Source organism: Xiphophorus couchianus, chromosome 17 (genome assembly GCF_001444195.1).
Source record: "Xiphophorus couchianus chromosome 17, X_couchianus-1.0, whole genome shotgun sequence".
In the NCBI taxonomy this organism is placed as follows: domain Eukaryota; kingdom Metazoa; phylum Chordata; class Actinopteri; order Cyprinodontiformes; family Poeciliidae; genus Xiphophorus; species Xiphophorus couchianus.
Genome location: NC_040244.1, coordinates 7,155,310 through 7,172,466, shown reverse-complemented (window position 1 = coordinate 7,172,466; position 17,157 = coordinate 7,155,310). Strand labels below are relative to the sequence as shown.

The window sequence follows — 17,157 nt, the reverse complement described above, 5'->3', positions numbered from 1 at the left end:
GAGCAATAATCAAGTAAGAATTGTGCAAAATATATGTACATTTTGTATTAAATTTGGGTTGAAACGATTGTGACTAATTGTTTTTGAAGTAATTGTCAGCTAATTTAGCATTTGATTAATTAACTGGAGACTCAAAAATAAACTATGTTGCTGAAAAAGCAACATATGTAGAGCAATAATTAAGCCAAAACTGTACAAAATGTATATAGAATTTGGGCTGAAACAATTAATCGTGATTAATGAAATAATCGATTGTTTACTGGAGTATCCAAACTCAAAAAGGACGTTTCCTGTCTGTTTTACCAAAACTTCACAATAAATTCTATGTTGTTGAATTTTAGGCAATAAAATGTTTATTTTCTTATTTTAAAGATTAATTTAGTTATGTTATTTGTCTACTAAAGTATTTCTAATATTATATAAATATGTAAGTTGTTAAATGAAAAATATGTAGAATGTTCCAAGTTTTTACCCAAATAATCAATTAGTAAAGTAATGATTAGCTCCTACTTCATCTGAGCATAAAAATAAAACTGTAGCTGTATTTTCCACCCGATAAACTCTTTCCTTAGTCATGCTAAACAGTTTTTATTCAGATTAATCATTAGCATGAAGTTTCCTTTGGTGTACATGAAACCGACTTGCACTTGCAGTGTGTGTAATCTGGCAGTTGATCTGTTCTGTTCACACACCCCTCGGGCCGGCGCCGCCTCCAGACCTCATGCTTGCTCGTACGTTTTCACTTTGACAGCGACGAGCCGAGCGGTAATACTCACAGGAAGTGTTGCGCAGAGCTCGATCAGCGTGCAAGAGCAGCAGAACGGGCCGAGGAGGGCTCACACAGGTACCGTAGAACCGCATTAACTTGGGAATTACAGGTCGAGGAGGCCGGGTTGAACTTTTGAGTCGCTGCTTGACTCTTTCCTGGTTGTAAAGTCGTTTATCTCGAGCCGTTCCCACGTAGACATGCCTGTTGGAGTTTTGTCCTGCCTGCCAGGTTCTGTTTTTTGTGTATGAGAGCTTCTTTAAGTGTCATGAGACAGAGCAGCAGAGAAAATGTGCTCATCAGCTGCCACACATACTCTGCTGTGTTTATTTTCCCGCAGATCGGAGCGATTTCTCTACAAAACTCAAATCTGTTTTCACTTGACTAAACGTAGATCTTTTATGAGCGCTGCTCCTCCTCATGTTTCCCTCGTTTTCTCTTTTGTTTTCTCCTCTTCATACCTGACCATGTTGTGGCACCATTCGTTTTTCTTTTCTTTTTTTGCCAGTTCCACTTCCCTCTTTTTCTATTAGCTCCCCTGCAGCAACTGAAGACCAGATCAAAACCATCAAAATAAGGGTTGGTTGGCTTCAGAAACTGGTTCTGTCGGCTTGGGGAAAGCTGTTCTACTGGTTTGACGTGAATCGCTTTGAAACAAAATTATGCATTTGTTGTTGCCTTCCTTGTACGTGAGTTTGAAGATAAATGTGTGTCTTGTTTCTGCATTTTTAGACGCTTTATTTGACTGACATATTAAAGCATGGAGGTCCAAAATGCGGCCTGGGGGCCATTTGTGGCCCTTGAGATGATTCTCTGTGGTCCTTGTATGCAATTCAGGAATAGCACAAGTTTATTTCACCATACGCTTAAAACAGATGAAAGCGAAGCGATGCAGAAGAAAAAACACAAATCAATTTTTTTGTTTTAATTTTAATTTCATCGTATGTAACACCAAAAACATTTCATAACTTTTACTCAAAAGTAGAAATGTGGCACAATAACAAGAGGGTTTTTAGAAAGAAAGAGGTCTGTTGCAATAAATCAATCAATTGCATGTTAAATTTAAACAAACTTAATCATTTCTATTTGTGTGATTTATCATTTTCCTCTTTTCTACCAGAAACTGGATGATAAAAGTCTAAAGTCTGGTGTTTTGGTCTCAATTAATTCCTTTTTTTGAAGGACAATTTTGTTTACAGAGACTTCAAAATTCATTTTATTTGTTGTTTTATTTTGTGTATTTAAAATGTCTTCCAGTTCCAGTGTTAAATGTTCATCATAATTTAAAGTTAGATTTTTGCATTACTAAACCATTATATTACTTAAAATACTTTCAAAACAACAACCCAAAAGTTTATCACAGTAACTTCTAGCCTAGTTTCATCATGTTACTGTAGCCTGCAAATTGTTTTACAATAGAATTGTGTTTGCATTTTTCATAATAAAAGAGATAAATGAAAGATTTTGTTGCTACTTTTAACTCTGATTGCTAAAAGTTTAAAGAATAATACCTGCCACCTTTACCTTCCTGGTTGAGCAACACAGCTGCTAATCAAACATAATAACGTTTCCGTTTCTCGCCAGCAGACCAGAATCAGTGGAGGCCAGCCCCGTGGTGGTGGAAAAGTCCAGCTACCCACACCAGATTTACAGCAGCTCTTCTCACCATTCCCACAGTTACATCGGCCTGCCTTACGCTGTGAGTACATCGCTTTGATTTCATTATTAGTAATGAAACCTGTCTCTGCACACAAATAAAGGAGACTCGAAAGAGACCAGCTCCTGTTGTTTTATCGGATACTTGATAATATGACGACTTACTGATGGAACAAAGAAATTAAATTAGTTTTTCTGGAAGAAAATTTAACTGATTTCTACAATAAAAATCCTATTTATTTTAATTGTAGACATTCGTGTCTTAAATTTACCCAATATTTCAACATTATAAGACTTAGAACATATTAATACTAAATTTACACTGCAAAACACAAAATATGACCAAGTTTTTAATCTAGTTTCTTGTGCAAATGTCTTAGTACCCATCAAAACTAACTTTTCAACAAGACACAGGAGTCAATAATTCCTTAATATTGTTCAAAAATGACTATTTCCACTAATAATAAGATATTTTTTTCCATAAGTGAAATAATCTACCACTGGAAGTAGTAATTTTTCAACAATATAAAAGGGATTATTGACTTAAAATAAGCTATTTCTTGATGAAACGTTAGTTTGAGTTAGTTTTGTCTCCTAGTGCATAAATATATTCACAGTCGAAACTAGAATTGTGTTTTTTTAGTGTATGCATTCCTTCAGTCTTTCCTTCCTCCGTCAGTGTTTATTTCTTTAATTTTAGAACATCTGCATTGGTTTGGTTTGTCATTTTTGCACAGGAATGTTATGAAGCTGTGACAAAAGCAAATGATACTGAAAAGCAATAAACTGTAAAAAACAACAACTTTTAAAGCTTTTGTTTAATAGCTATTGATGAATTCTGCTACTAAAACTGGAATTTAATTTCTTCATCATGGAATAACGAAAATCAGAGTCCAAACATTTAAATCATCATATTCCTAAAAAAAAGTACAAAATTAAACTTTCAGAAAACCTGCTTTAATAAGATCAAGGGAATCGGTAAAAGATCGAGTCATGTGAACTTAATTAACTCTGCATTTTATTTGGACTTCTACTCCAATCAAACATGAAAACAATGTAATCATTAGAAACAAAAGCTCTTATTTCTGCAGAGACTGTTCTAGTCGCTGCAGCTTTGATCTGATCGCAGTTTAAACATGTTGGGCTTTAATGCTGTTTGAATTAAAACAGTAGAAGAAACTGCAGGTTTTCTCCTCCTGCTGTTATCTGTAAGCTAAAGGACACGTGTTAGCATCTCCGTCCCCTTTCACAGCAATACAGAGAGGAGGCTATCTAGAGTTAGCCCGCCCTTCATGCAAAGATCTTCAGTAGCAGACAGATGCTGATACTGAACGCTTTGCGGCTGTTTTGAGTTTTTCTGAGAACTGAGCAGTGTCTTCAAATCTTAAGATAAAGGAATAATAATAATTAAAACAAAAATAATAATGACACAAATAAATAAAATAAAATGTAAAATTTTTTAAAATTTCATTAATCATAAAATCGCCATAATATGCTTCTTTCTAAAATATTATAAATATTCTTCTTACTATTGTATTTTAATGCAATAACAAATGTATTATTATATACTAATAATAATTAGCATATAGCTAGCATTAGCTCATTAGCTAATAGGCTATGATTATATTATGTACTAATTATAATATAAATAATTTTTTTATTACTATAAATAACATTTAATATTTATATTTAAAATATTATTTATTCATTATTTATATATTTTTTCTATATTTTATATTTAGTCATATTTAAATCACAATATCACACTTTTTATAAATTTTATATTGCTTAGTGTTATATTTTTATTTACCAATATTTAAAGCTTTGGATGGAATAACTGTCAGCATATAAGCAATTTCCCTTTGGGGATCAATAAAGTATATTCCATCTGTATTTATTTGGATGCTCATCCTTTACATCCTCTGCGTATTTTTTGATTTTCAGGACCATAATTATGGGGCGCGGCCCCCACCGACGCCGCCAGCCTCCCCTCCGCCCTCCATGTTGATCCGACAGGGAGAGGTGGTTCCCTTCGGTTCCGGGCCCCAAGATGAAGCGTCTCGGGGCACAACGCTCAGCACCTCTGAAGACAGCAGCTACGGGACCGACATCACCCGATGCATCTGTGGCTTCACCCATGACGACGGCTACATGATCTGCTGTGACAAGTGCAGGTAAAAAAAACTGCTTGATTCAATTTTAAAGACACTAAAAATGGAGAGAAAGTTTTTAAATTCATCGTTTTGTTTTTTTTAGTGCCTGGCAGCACATAGACTGCATGGGCATCGACAGGCAGAACATTCCTGAGACCTACTTGTGCGAACGGTGCCAACCGCGACATCTGGACCGAGAGAGGGCCATCCTGCTTCAGACCAGAAAGAGAGAGTGTTTATCTGGTGAGCGGCACCGAGAAAAACATGAAAATGATGAGTCAGTGGCTGAAACTGTTGCTGTTCTGAAAGCTGGGTTCAACTTGTGACGTTAGACATTTTCTCCAAGAGTCCAAAGATGCTCAGTTCTGCTTTTCTGGCTTCCTTGCTGCAGTAAACGGCCAACAAAATAAATTTTCGACGCCTGATTTTAGCCCACAGTGACACCTGCTGGATAAACACCAAACTACATCTTTGTAACTCATTGTCTGGCAAGCAGCTTGTTCTATTATTGCAACCCGACTGGCTTTTATTTTGCCTGCAGCAGCTGCAGATTTTTATAGCTCAGTATGTTTGTAACGTCTCTGCTTGTTCAGATGGGGACACGAGCGCGACGGAGAGCGGAGATGAGGTTCCACTAGAGCTCTATTCCACCTTCCAGCACACACCCACCACCATCACGCTGACCACAGGCCGCCTTGGCAACAAACAGGCTGATAAGAAGCGCAAAAAGAGCGGTGACAAAGATCCGCCGGCCTCTTCTGCCCGCGCCAAGAAGGTTAACTTTCACTCGTTCTGCTACAATAAGCAGATTTTGATTCAAAGTATTTGAAACTCATTTTAACTCTGAACCTGATTGGTTTCTTTGTAGGCCTTCAGAGAGGGGTCCAGAAAATCCTCTAGAGTGAAGGTAAACACACAAAAAACACAAATGTTATCCTTCTAGGAGAACGATTACTCGATTAATCAATTATTCTGGCAATTAATCGGTTAATCATATAAAAATCCAACATATTCTGCTGTTTTTTTTACTTGACCTTTTTATTACAATAGCAGAAAGAATTAAAAGTTGCAAAGAAACAAATAATTTAATCCCTTATAAAATAAGAAAATAAACATTTTATTGCCTAAAATGCAACAAAGCAGCATTCTTGTTGGCTTCATGATTTGTAGCAAAGGATGCATCTGCAAATGAAAGAATAGTTCTAACAATACAATGTAGGGCCAACCTACTGACTACGTTCTGGGTCAAATGATTAATAATTGAATACAAAAGATTCTTAATAAGACTTTTTTTTTTTTCAAAATGTGAACCGGTGAAGCTTAAATTATGCCACTTTCGGAGTTATTTTGGTCTTAATTCCAAAATGTTTATATTTTTTATGCAGTTTTGGTTTATTTTCTGCTCTCAGTGTGCCATTCTTTTAGCAAATAGTCTTTTTTTGAGTCTGTCTGCTCCGGTTAACGATTAATCGATCCCTTATAGAGTTGATGATTACTTCAATAATCGATTAACCATGAAAAATAACGATTAATTACAATTAATCGTTTCAGCTCTTCTGTATTAACTGTTTTCCCTCTCAGGGTGCCGCTCCGGACACGGAGCCAGCGGAGTACCCTTCTATGTGGGAGAGTAAAATCAAGACGTGGATGGAGCGTTATGAAGAGGCCAGCAGCAATCAGTACAGTGAGGATGTCCAGGTGCTGCTGCGCGTCAAAGAGCAAGGCGACGGCAAGAACTTGGCGTATAACACACACCCAGCCTCCTTCAAACCCCCAGTGGAGGTAGTTTGTAGTTTGTTTTGCCTGTTTTGGGTTACCTTCCGTCTCTCATCTTTTGCTGATGTCAGATTGTTTATGTTGCTCAGAGTCAGGTTCAGAAGAACAAGAAGATCCTCAAAGCAGTGCGGGACTTGCCTCCAGACTCCCTCATCATCGAGTACAGGGGGAAGTTCATGCTTCGGCAGCAGTTTGAGGCCAATGGTTACTTCTTCAAAAGGTCGGGGAATCCATATTGCTTTTAGTTAACATGTGGAGTTCACTGCTTTGCAAAGCTGTTCATAACCCTTTAAATTTGTCTCATTTAGACCACAAACTCTTAGTAGCAATCTTAAAAGTGTGGCGTTTGCTGTTTCCCCGAACTGCAAACATGTCTTTTTTCACATTACTTCATTTATCACATGAAAAATCCTAACAAACTGCACAATAATTTGTTGTTCTGTATCAAAATGAGGGTGTGAATACTTTTGCAAAGCCATTTACGTGAATTACTCTGCTGGATGTTTATTTATTTTTTTTGTTTCCTCCTCAGGCCTTATCCATTTGTTTTGTTTTACTCAAAATTCGACGGAGTGGAGATGTGCGTGGATGCTCGCAGCTTCGGTAACGAAGCGCGTTTCATCCGTCGTTCCTGCACCCCCAACTCCGAGGTACGTCCAGCAGTGCAGCGGTTGAATATTTCATCAAAATCTTTCACACGTGGATACAAAGTCCTAATTTGGCACAGATGTTATCAGAGGGAAGAAAAATAAAAGTTAGCCATTGAAAAAGCCAAGATGGCCGACAAGGAACCTTTATTTTTGCACTAAATTTGCCAATATTTATCACAGATAATTACTGTGATGTCAGGAATGTAAGCTCCGCTAATGCTAAGCTGCTAAACCCATAGAAAAATGAGCAGAAGCTAACGCTAAACTGCTAAACAAATTTAACGATAAGGGGAGGCTAATGCTAAATCAATAAACACTAAACAATTAGCAGAAGCTAATGCTAAACAAATAGGAAAATTGGTGGAAGCTAATTTGCAGCTTCCAGCAAGCTGCAAATTAGAAAAGCTAAAAGCTAAAAAAGCTAAAGCTAAGCCACTAAACAAATAGTGGCTGTGATACCCTTTAACAACAAAGTCAGTTTCTGATTTTGCTTCATATTATTTATTTATTTATTCCAAAAAGTAAAAACAAGAAAAAAAATTAAAACAAATTATTATACTATTAAGTTAATGTTGTATAAATATGTTGAACGAATAAAAAAACACAATGTGTGACATAAAGTTCATCCAAGCCATGAAAATTGTTCACACTTTTTGACATTGATTTAAAATCTCAAAATGGCGGCCATCTTGAAAAATGTCCGTCATCCTGAAATTCAAGTGAAAAATATAAACCACTATATCCAACATGATTATTTTTTACAGTGATATGCTGCAGTAACATCTTAATGAGTAAATCTATTTCTTATCATTTTTTGTCCCGTTGTTTTAATAAATCTTCCAGGTGCGGCATGTCATTGAGGACGGCATGCTCCATTTATACATCTATTCCCTGAGGCCGATCTCCAAAGGCACGGAAATCACAATCGGCTTTGATTTTGATTATGGCAGCTGGTGAGTGTAGCAAATAATCAAAAATAGCAGAAAAGGTCATTTTATTCTTAAGCTTTATCATATTTCTTCTTCTTCTTTTCAGTAAATACAAGGTAGATTGTGCCTGTGTGAAGGGGAACCAGGAGTGCCCGGTGCTGAAGCACAACCAGGAGCCCACCGAGAACCTGAGCGTCAGCGGGAGACGCAGGGGCAGCCGCAAGGACAAGGAGTCGGTCCGAGACGACCCGGGTCAGAACCAGAACGTGGCTCTGGACGGCGAGGGGAAGGGGAAGAGTTTAGGAGACGGAAAGCAGAGGAAACTCTCCCCGCTGCGGCTCTCCATCTCAAACAACCAGGCAAGTTCAAACGACAGAATCCATGTTTCCTCCTCACCGCCACGGCCCGCTCTTCACGTTTCCAGGGTTCGTACAACTTCTGGAAATCCTGGAAAGTGCTTCGTTTAGGTGTTTTCAAGGTTTGGAAAGTGCTTGATATTCAGCGTTTGATTAAAAGCCTAAATTTACCAGATATTTTCAGACACCTGATTTAACTGTCTGAAATTAAATCAGGCTAAACTTGTTAGTTAGGATTACTAAAATTATTTCAATTTTCTTGCATTTTAAACATTTAATTTGAGCAGGAAGGTAATTTATTTTAACACAATTTGTTTGGATTCTTTCTATTTTAATTACTATGTGTTATTCCTAATGACTTATTAATTGTATTATATTTTATACATTAAGCGTCGTTGAAATTGGGAATTGTTTTGGGTAAATTATAGTGTTTTTTTATAGTAGTACAGGGTGCATTTCAAAATATAAAATAATGTTTTAGCCTAAATTTGGAAAACTTTACATATAGTTGAAACCAGATATTTAAAGATAATAAAAAGACAACTACAATATTTTTTTTCTCAGTGTCTGAAGTGAAATCTGATTAAACTTTTCTTGTTTCAGGTTACTTAGAATCACCAAAATAATTTCTATTTGCTAAATGTCAGAGAACTTAACAAGAATATTTTTATTTTTAGATTTTTTTGTAACTTTCAGGTGTATAAGGTGAGTGTAAAATCTCTTCCTTGCTGTAGAACAAAAAATACTATCACAAAAACATATTAACATATATATACATATGTATAACATATATTATATATAATATATATACTTATAATGCTTTTGAAACTTACCTTGAGAATGCATGAAAGGTCTTTGAATTTTACCGTGTGAAAAGTGTACAAACCCTGAATTTTGTTCTTTTTAAAAAAACGTTCTTTGCATATATTGTTTTTTATAAATGTTGTTGCTCATCATGTATTGTTTTCCCTTGTTTTCCCATCATCCTTTTATGCATTCACACAATCCTAATTTGAAGTCTTCACACAAAACGATTCATTCAGGCTAAGGTTGTTTTTAAAACACGATTCTTGACAAATGAAGAAAAAAAAGTGCATAAACGGCCCTAAAAAAAAAAAAAGCAGCAAATTGAAGAAATTTCCCCCTTTACAGCTTCTCCTCAGCCTTTCCCTGTCTCCCTCTAGTCTGTAGTCAGGCTGAATTTTCAGCCATGATGAGAAAAAAAATGGCCATACACGGCTCTCCCCTCCTCTTACAGGATCCTGAGTTATTTGAGGATCTAGAAGACAAAACCTCCATTAGCAATGAAGTAGAGATGGAGTCAGAGGAGCAGATTGCAGAGAGGAGGAGGAAGATGGTAAGTGTGCAAAGTGAGGGACTTGAGCTTCTTTTTCCATGCAGCTGCCCAGCAGAGAGTAAAAAATGAAAGTAATGGTGATAAAAACCAAACTGTCCCCTGATCCTGCTCCCTGTCTGCTGAGGGCTTTTGGACGGGAGCCGCGTTCCTGCTGTAGTCTAAAACTCAGAGGTTTGCACCAACGCAGCTCTGCATTTATACGTTTGTTTTGGTTTTTCCATGGGTTTATTTGAACCATTTTGTTTTCCGGGTAGGAATAAGTTTGAGTTTATTGATTTATTCATTCCAACATTAGTCTTAAAATGTTTTGGTCACTAAATTCAGGTGATGTCACAATTAATCGCATGATCAATACTCTGATTAATATTTGATGAAGGGCATTTTTGCTCATTCTTTTGGTCATGTTAATCTCACCTGAGAGAAATTTGTCTTGGAAGTTGAAGCAAGATTATAAGATGTTAAAAATCAGTTTTGTTGTTTGTTTGGGATCATTACCCAACATTCACATTCAAAAATACTTTATTAATCCCAAAGGGAAATTAAATAATACAATTTTATTATTAAATGAAATTTTAATTTTATCTATATTTAATTGTACTATTAATTTAATTAAATAATTCTGGATGTCAATTAGCGGTGAAATTGAAGAATTTAGACTCGCCCCTCAGCATGATTCCACCACTACTGTGCTAGCTAAAATATTTGTGGCAAAAATAGCTAGAGCGTGTTGCTTTTAGAGTGGTAAATATTGAAACGGAATGGTTCAAATGAATCAAATAAAAGCCACAATGGATGACCTTGATGTTGCGTTTGTGTAACCTTCTGACTCCAACTGTAGCCTCCTCTTCATCACTCATCTCTGCTACATCGCCCACCACTATCGGCACCTTTGTTGCTCTTCTGCTCATTATTTTGCCCTCCTTCAGCTTTGACATATTTTTTTTTCTTTTTTCCAACATTGAAGCTTCAAGATTTATTTATTTTTTTCTATATTTTCCTGACTATTTCTTTTGAAACGACATATAAACAGTAATTTCCCATCATCCATTGGAGCGGTTCCTGAGTGCATTACAGCTTCATCATTGTCTAAAATGGCCTGTCGTGGTATCAACCACTCCCTGCACTTGCTGCCAAATGGCCTCATGTCCCTGAGAGATGGGGATCACACACACACACCGGAAATTACCCTGCAGTCAGCTTCATTTTACACGGTGGATTTAAGGTGTAAAACGCTGACTCATCTTTGGGCAACATACAGTTGTTCTAATCGGCAAAAGAGATGGATAGATTAAGGGTGGAGGAAAGGGGGGTGACTTTAGCATTACCAATGAGCTGCTGTCTGTGGACAGAGCTGCAACAAACAGGCTAGCATTCACACACAATCAGTAACTACTGTAGAAGATGTTAATGGCTGTTGCAAAACACAGTGCTGCTTATGTAGTCACCACTGGTTTAAGAAGCATTTAGTTGGCACAATTCAAGTGTTGAAATGGCATGATAGTAATAACATTAGCATTTTAGCTCATTTTTAAATGGAAGCTAACCTACATAATTAGGTAAGGCAATGCTAGTTAACATGCTATTGACAGGTAATTTTAGCGTATGCACTATAGGGTTGCACAACTTCATGTGTCGACTAGTTGCTGTGATGTCATAGAAATGGAAGACAAATTGCCTCACAGGCTTGATTAGGTATTTTTACGGCAGATGTTGACAAAAGACCGCTTAGATAAAAGTCTAGCTAGCCTACATATTAGTGACAGCAGTTTAGCTAAGCCTAGCATTTGTCATTTTGCATATTCACTGCTGTTAGCATACAGAATGGTGCAAGGCAATGTTGGTTATCATAATAGTAATAAACCTCATGTAAAAGTTAGCATTTTAGCTAACCTTAGTTTTAGGTTACTTTAGCGTATGCACTACTGTGTGCATATTGGATAGTCAACATAATAATTATAGCTCTCATGCTAATGTTAGCATTTTAGCCAATTCAAATATTAAAGCTAAACTTAATCTACTGAATGGAGTAAGTCACTGTTGGTCAACTTGATAGTAATAGCCTATTAGCATTAGCCTTATTAACAAATAAGGCAATGCTGGCTACTTTGTTAATGATAACCTACATGCTTCTGAATGAAGTAAGGTAATGTTTGCCAACTTGCTAGTGTTAGCCCACATGCTATGGACAGCATTTTAGCTAACCTTAGTAGTGTATACATTATTTGTATCCTATATGGTGTAAGTCGATGTCAGTCAACATGCTAGCGAAAGCCCTCATGCTAACATTAGCATTCATTTTTGTATAAAAGCTAAACTTATTGAATGGAGTAAGTATGCACTACTGTTGGCCAACATGCTAGTAGTAGCATTCATGCTAATGTTAGCTTTTTAGCTAATTTTGATATTAAAGCAAAGAGTAAACATTTGAGTAAAGTTAAGTAATATTAGCTAACTTGCTAGTGATAGCCCACATGCTATTAGCAGCATTTTAGCTAACTTTATGCACTACTGTATACATACTAGATGGAGTAAGTCACTTAGTCAACATGATAGCAATAGCCCTCATGCTAAAGTTAGTGTTTCAGTTAATTGTGGTGGGTTGATATGGACTCAGTTCTCAATACAATATTTTATGGTATTTAAATGACAGTGATAAAAGTGCAGCTAAAATGTCTTATTGCTAATACATCTATAAAAACATGAAACTACTCTGAAGCAAAGCCTGCCACATGTCTAATCCTGCAGTGCACATGTTATTTTTAGGTGTGCTGTTATTCATATGCAAATGTTGACCCACAACCACTCCATTCAGTCACATTTTCAAGTATTTTCATATTTATTGGCACTCGCTCTATCTAGGGATTCCTATCAGTTATAGCTTACCAACATTAATAATATCCCTGTAATATTTTCCACCTGATAGGAATAGACAACTGTAACCCATCTATAACTGCCAGATCTATTCTTTAAGCATTTTCAATCAGTGGAGCAACACTTGAGCTTCTCCTTTAACAATTGAAAGGATTGGAGGATCTCTGGCTACTCTATTAAGCGATCATTAACCCCAAAGGTTGATTTTTGTTCTTTTCTGTGGTATTTAGCCGCCAAACATTTTGGGTCATGTAGTGGTGATAATACAGACTTGCTGGTATGAAGATGCAACTCTTTGCTGTCTTTCTATATCAGTGAGAATTAGAGATATGTTTAACTGCCTCACCATCCTTCTCTCTGTCTGTGGTGCCAAAAAAAAAACTCGGATCCTTGTCCAGTTTAGTTTATTACTCTGCAAGTTGAACATTTTTATCTTATTTTAGTTGTTTACAACAGGGACGTCCAAACTTTTGGTCACATTAGCCAAAATCATTAGCTCAAAAGTACTTAGAGGCCAGAAAAATATCATTTAAAAAAACTAAAGTCACCTAAATATTATGATTTATTATCTATTCAACAATAAACTAAGCATGAACCATTTTAATTAAACAAGTAATTTTTTGTAGGAACGAGATCATAAATCCAAAATGCCAAATGGTTTTTCTCTGGTTGCTTTTTATTTTGGGCTTGATTAAAGAAAATTTACAGAAGTTTTAACACAGCAATTGAAAAATGATTTGGGCGCAACCAAGTGTACTTTAGCGTATAAGTCAATCAGTAGATTTGGTCTCAGTTACCATGACAATAGACGGAAAACAGAAAGCTTGGAAAAGATGACCACTTTGTGTTGCAACTATCATTTTTTGTAAGTAAATTTTAATTTAAAAGTTATAAATTTCTCCCAATTCATTTGAATTGTGGTCTGGGGCCGCACAAAATCAGTCCAGGGGCCCAAAAATGTCCCTCAAACCCTGGTGTGAACACCCTTGGTTTAAGATGAACACAAATCAAATGGCATGTTTCCCATTTTGAAGAGTAGTTAGCAAAAATAGCACATTTATACCCTTAAAATTATTAGTCAAATTTGAATTAAAAGTTGAGATTTTTGGAAGTAGATTTTAATTGAAAAGCTGTAGTTTTGTTCTACTTTAATGTATTCTGGAATTATGGTCGATTGGTGGCCAAATCAACTGAAATTGGTCAATTTTGGCCGCTGAAATTAGTCCAGCGGCCAAAATATGGCTCCCGGACCCTACCTTGAACACCGCCGATCTAAAAGATTAGATGCTTATTTAAACCAGTAGCTTCAGGTTTGATTTTCCACACCAAAAAGAGTCTAATTTATATTAAAAATTGAGATTTTTAAGTTAAAACTGCACATTTTTAGGCTTTTATGCAGCACATGAGCGCTTAGCGACAGTTAGCATTCCTTCAGGGTACCTAGGGCATCTTTGGCACCCAGAATAAATGTATTTTCAGCCAGACGTGGCGAATGTTTGCGGAGAGCGTTGCTTCTCTAAACTGGGCTGTCTCTTCATTAAACATTCAGGCCAACCCAGCCGAGCAGTCCCATCTTCCTGTCGGGGCGGCTTCAAGCTGGAACGGGCCAAAACTGAAAGAGGTAAACTCGACCCCATACATAGCCAACATCATTCCAGGGTTCACCTCCACCAAATCGGCTCGTGGCGAGCTAACCCCGTCTGTTTGGTGGCGTGGATCTTTCTCTAAATGGTGGAGGCAGTTTCCATGTGAAGCGCTCAGCGGGACGTTTTGAACAATCTGGAGCCACTTTTTCACACCGCTTTTCCTACTTTTGGGTTTCTTTATTTGCATCTATCGCAAACCTTTCCCCTCCCTCCCAACTATCTGCATTTGCATCTCTGCGCTCCCTTTGAGTCGCTTTTGCTGTGTTAACCCTTTGTGTCTTCAGGGGGTCATTAGATGCTAATGACTGTGCCGTTTTCCTCCCAAACCCCGCGCCCGAATCACCTCAGACTCGAGAGGAGCGGAAGATGGAGGCAATTCTGCAAGCCTTCGCCAGGATGGAGAAGCGGGAGAAACGCAGGGAGCAGGCGCTGGAGCGAATCGGCAGTGTGAAGACGGAAGTGGGCGGCCGCAGCGATATCAAAGAGGAACCGCCTGCCACGCCAGAAACCGTCGATTCTCCAGCTGTCATGCAGGTAAGGACAAAGATAAACAAAACAAAAGAGTAACTTCTCTAAAAATATTTTAAAAACCTGTTTCAGGGTTTATACAGGGATTTGAAATAATTTAAAATACTTTAAATTCAATTGTTTGATGTCTAGTTGAAGTTCAAATTCAACAGAGTGCAAACTAATATTTGATTAAAAGCCTGAATTTACTGTTGCAACCAGATTTTTAACACACCTAATTAAAAATATTTGTTTTCCTCGCTGTCTGAAGTTAAATCAGATTTTCTTGTTTTGGGTTAGTTAGTCACCTAAATTATTTATATTTGCTACATGCCAGAAAACATAGCAACATTTTTTCTTTTTATTTTTGTGCATTTTTATGTATATTGTAGGAAGGAAGGTCATTTTAACACAATTTGTTTGGATTATTTAAGTTTATTGAATATTTATTATTCCTAAGGACTCAGTGACTTATTGATAGTCTTATATTTTGTACGTTAAACGACTTTTTGGAAATTTTAAAAAAAATCTTATATTAATGCTCTGTTCTCAGACCAGTCAGGTGAAAGAGAGACATTTCAAAATATTTTAGTTTCTCTTTTCCCTGCTGTAAAATGTGGAATAATACGATAAACAAATATTAATAACAGTAAAAAATATATATTTATAATAGTGAATTGAAATCTTTTTTTTTACTGGAAAAGTGTGAAGACTTACCTTGAACACTGCAAAAACACAAAATCTTACCAAGTATTTTTGTGTAGTTTTTAGTTACACTTGAAATAAGACAAAACTAATTTACAAGTAACTTTTCAGAAAGATATAAGAGATATAAGATATAAGAACCTGATTTAAGTAAATTATTCCTCAATATTGATGAAAAAGTTCTAGTTGGCAGATTTTTTAACTTACAACAAGACGAATTTCCCATGTTGTGAGTGAAATAATCTGCCAGTGGAACTAGAACTGGATTGCTAGGCAACGGGCTGGGCTTGGCTGGTGTTGCTAGGTAACGGCGCCAGTGGAACTAGCACTTTCTCGTCAATATTAAGGAATTATTGACTTAAAACAAACTTCTTTATCTTGATGAAAGTGTACTAAGATATTTATACTAGAAACTGGACAAAAATACTTGGTAAAATTTTAGGTTTTTGCAGTGAAAATGCTTGAAAAGTGCCTGAATGAACCCAGCTGTTCATGTTTCAGCCGCCTCTTGAAATAAAGGAGGAGCCCGGACTGAAGCCGGCCAAGGTGAAACCGTCTCGGAACAGAAAGAGCTTCTCCAGGAACCGGACTCACATCGGGCAGCAGCGACGGCGCGCGCGCACCATCAGCACCTGCTCCGACCTGACGCCCAGCTCTCCAGCCGAACCTGTGGAGCCTCCTGCCACCGAAATGCCAGAAGGAGAGACGCCGATGGCTCCAGAGCCTGAAGCAATCCCCTCCCACGTCCCAGAGAGCAGCCCTCCACACAGCAGCTCGCCGGCGCCGGACAGAACCCGCACCGGCAGCAAGAGCTACAAAACTAAAAAGGTTAGAAACGAGATTAGTCTATCAATTAATCGATTAATCAAATATAAAAAACTGGCAAGTTCTGCAAATTTTTATTTAGAAATACATAAAATACAATTAACAAATTGAATTCCTTTTTAAAATAAGTACAGAAAAAATTGTATTGACTAAAATGCAATAACAAAGCATTCTTCTAGTGAACATTTGATCATTTGTAGATTAATTGACTGATTTTTGCATTAATTGGATAGAAAGATTTACTTAAAAGGAGACTTTGATTTTTACAGAATTTGAAGAAGGTGAAGTTAAAACTGGGCAAAGCATATTTACAACATTTTGTTAATCTTAAATGCAATATTTATTTATTTTTTGTTCAGACTTGGCTGAAATAATCCTCTGACTGTGTTGTTCTGTAATCAAATAGCCTTTTCTTGAGTCTCCAGTTAATGATAAATCGATTATTAAATTAGATTAAGTTTATTTCATTAATTAATTAATCACAATTAATTTGATTGATCATTTCAGCCGTAAAATTTATGCTTTAATTTGGCTCTAAATATTGCAGTTAGCAATTAATCAATTTCAAAATTAGTAGATTATTATTTCACAACTCAATTAATCACAATTGATCTGACTATTTATGCTTTAATTTGGCTTTAAATACTGCAGTTAACGATTCATCAATTACTAAATTAGTTAATGATTATTTCAATGATCGATTAATCTCATTCATCCAAATTATATTTACTTTAAATACTCCAGTTAATGATTAAACAACTACAAATTAGTTGATGTTTATTTCAATGATCTATTTATCATGATTAATTGTTTTATCCCTAATATTTATGCTTAAAATTGCCTCTAAATACTCCAGGTATTGATTCATTGATTACTAAATTAGTTCATGATTATTTGAACAATCAGTTAATCACAATTAATCATTTATTTTGTCTTGATTTCTTTAAGAAAAACCCTTCA

At 36.3% G+C, this 17,157-nt stretch overlaps 1 protein-coding gene across 7 annotated transcripts in view; it reads left to right on the top strand.

Annotated features, from left to right (window-relative positions):
- The window catches only part of kmt2e (lysine (K)-specific methyltransferase 2E), a 40,761-nt gene that overhangs the window by 16,927 nt on the left and 6,677 nt on the right, over positions 1 to 17,157 (top strand). For 2 of the 7 annotated variants that reach the window (XM_028043317.1, XM_028043318.1), the window contains exons 3-16: positions 2,351 to 2,465; positions 4,367 to 4,596; positions 4,679 to 4,818; positions 5,169 to 5,350; positions 5,444 to 5,482; positions 6,157 to 6,357; positions 6,441 to 6,571; positions 6,884 to 7,001; positions 7,845 to 7,954; positions 8,037 to 8,289; positions 9,545 to 9,643; positions 14,064 to 14,135; positions 14,509 to 14,694; positions 15,874 to 16,200. In XM_028043317.1, the coding sequence (XP_027899118.1) occupies positions 2,351 to 2,465; positions 4,367 to 4,596; positions 4,679 to 4,818; positions 5,169 to 5,350; positions 5,444 to 5,482; positions 6,157 to 6,357; positions 6,441 to 6,571; positions 6,884 to 7,001; positions 7,845 to 7,954; positions 8,037 to 8,289; positions 9,545 to 9,643; positions 14,064 to 14,135; positions 14,509 to 14,694; positions 15,874 to 16,200 (2,203 nt within the window). The remainder of the gene's footprint in view (positions 1 to 2,350; positions 2,466 to 4,366; positions 4,597 to 4,678; positions 4,819 to 5,168; positions 5,351 to 5,443; positions 5,483 to 6,156; positions 6,358 to 6,440; positions 6,572 to 6,883; positions 7,002 to 7,844; positions 7,955 to 8,036; positions 8,290 to 9,544; positions 9,644 to 14,063; positions 14,136 to 14,508; positions 14,695 to 15,873; positions 16,201 to 17,157) is intronic. The other 5 variants (XM_028043319.1, XM_028043320.1, XM_028043321.1 and 2 more) reach the window with 5 other exon arrangements.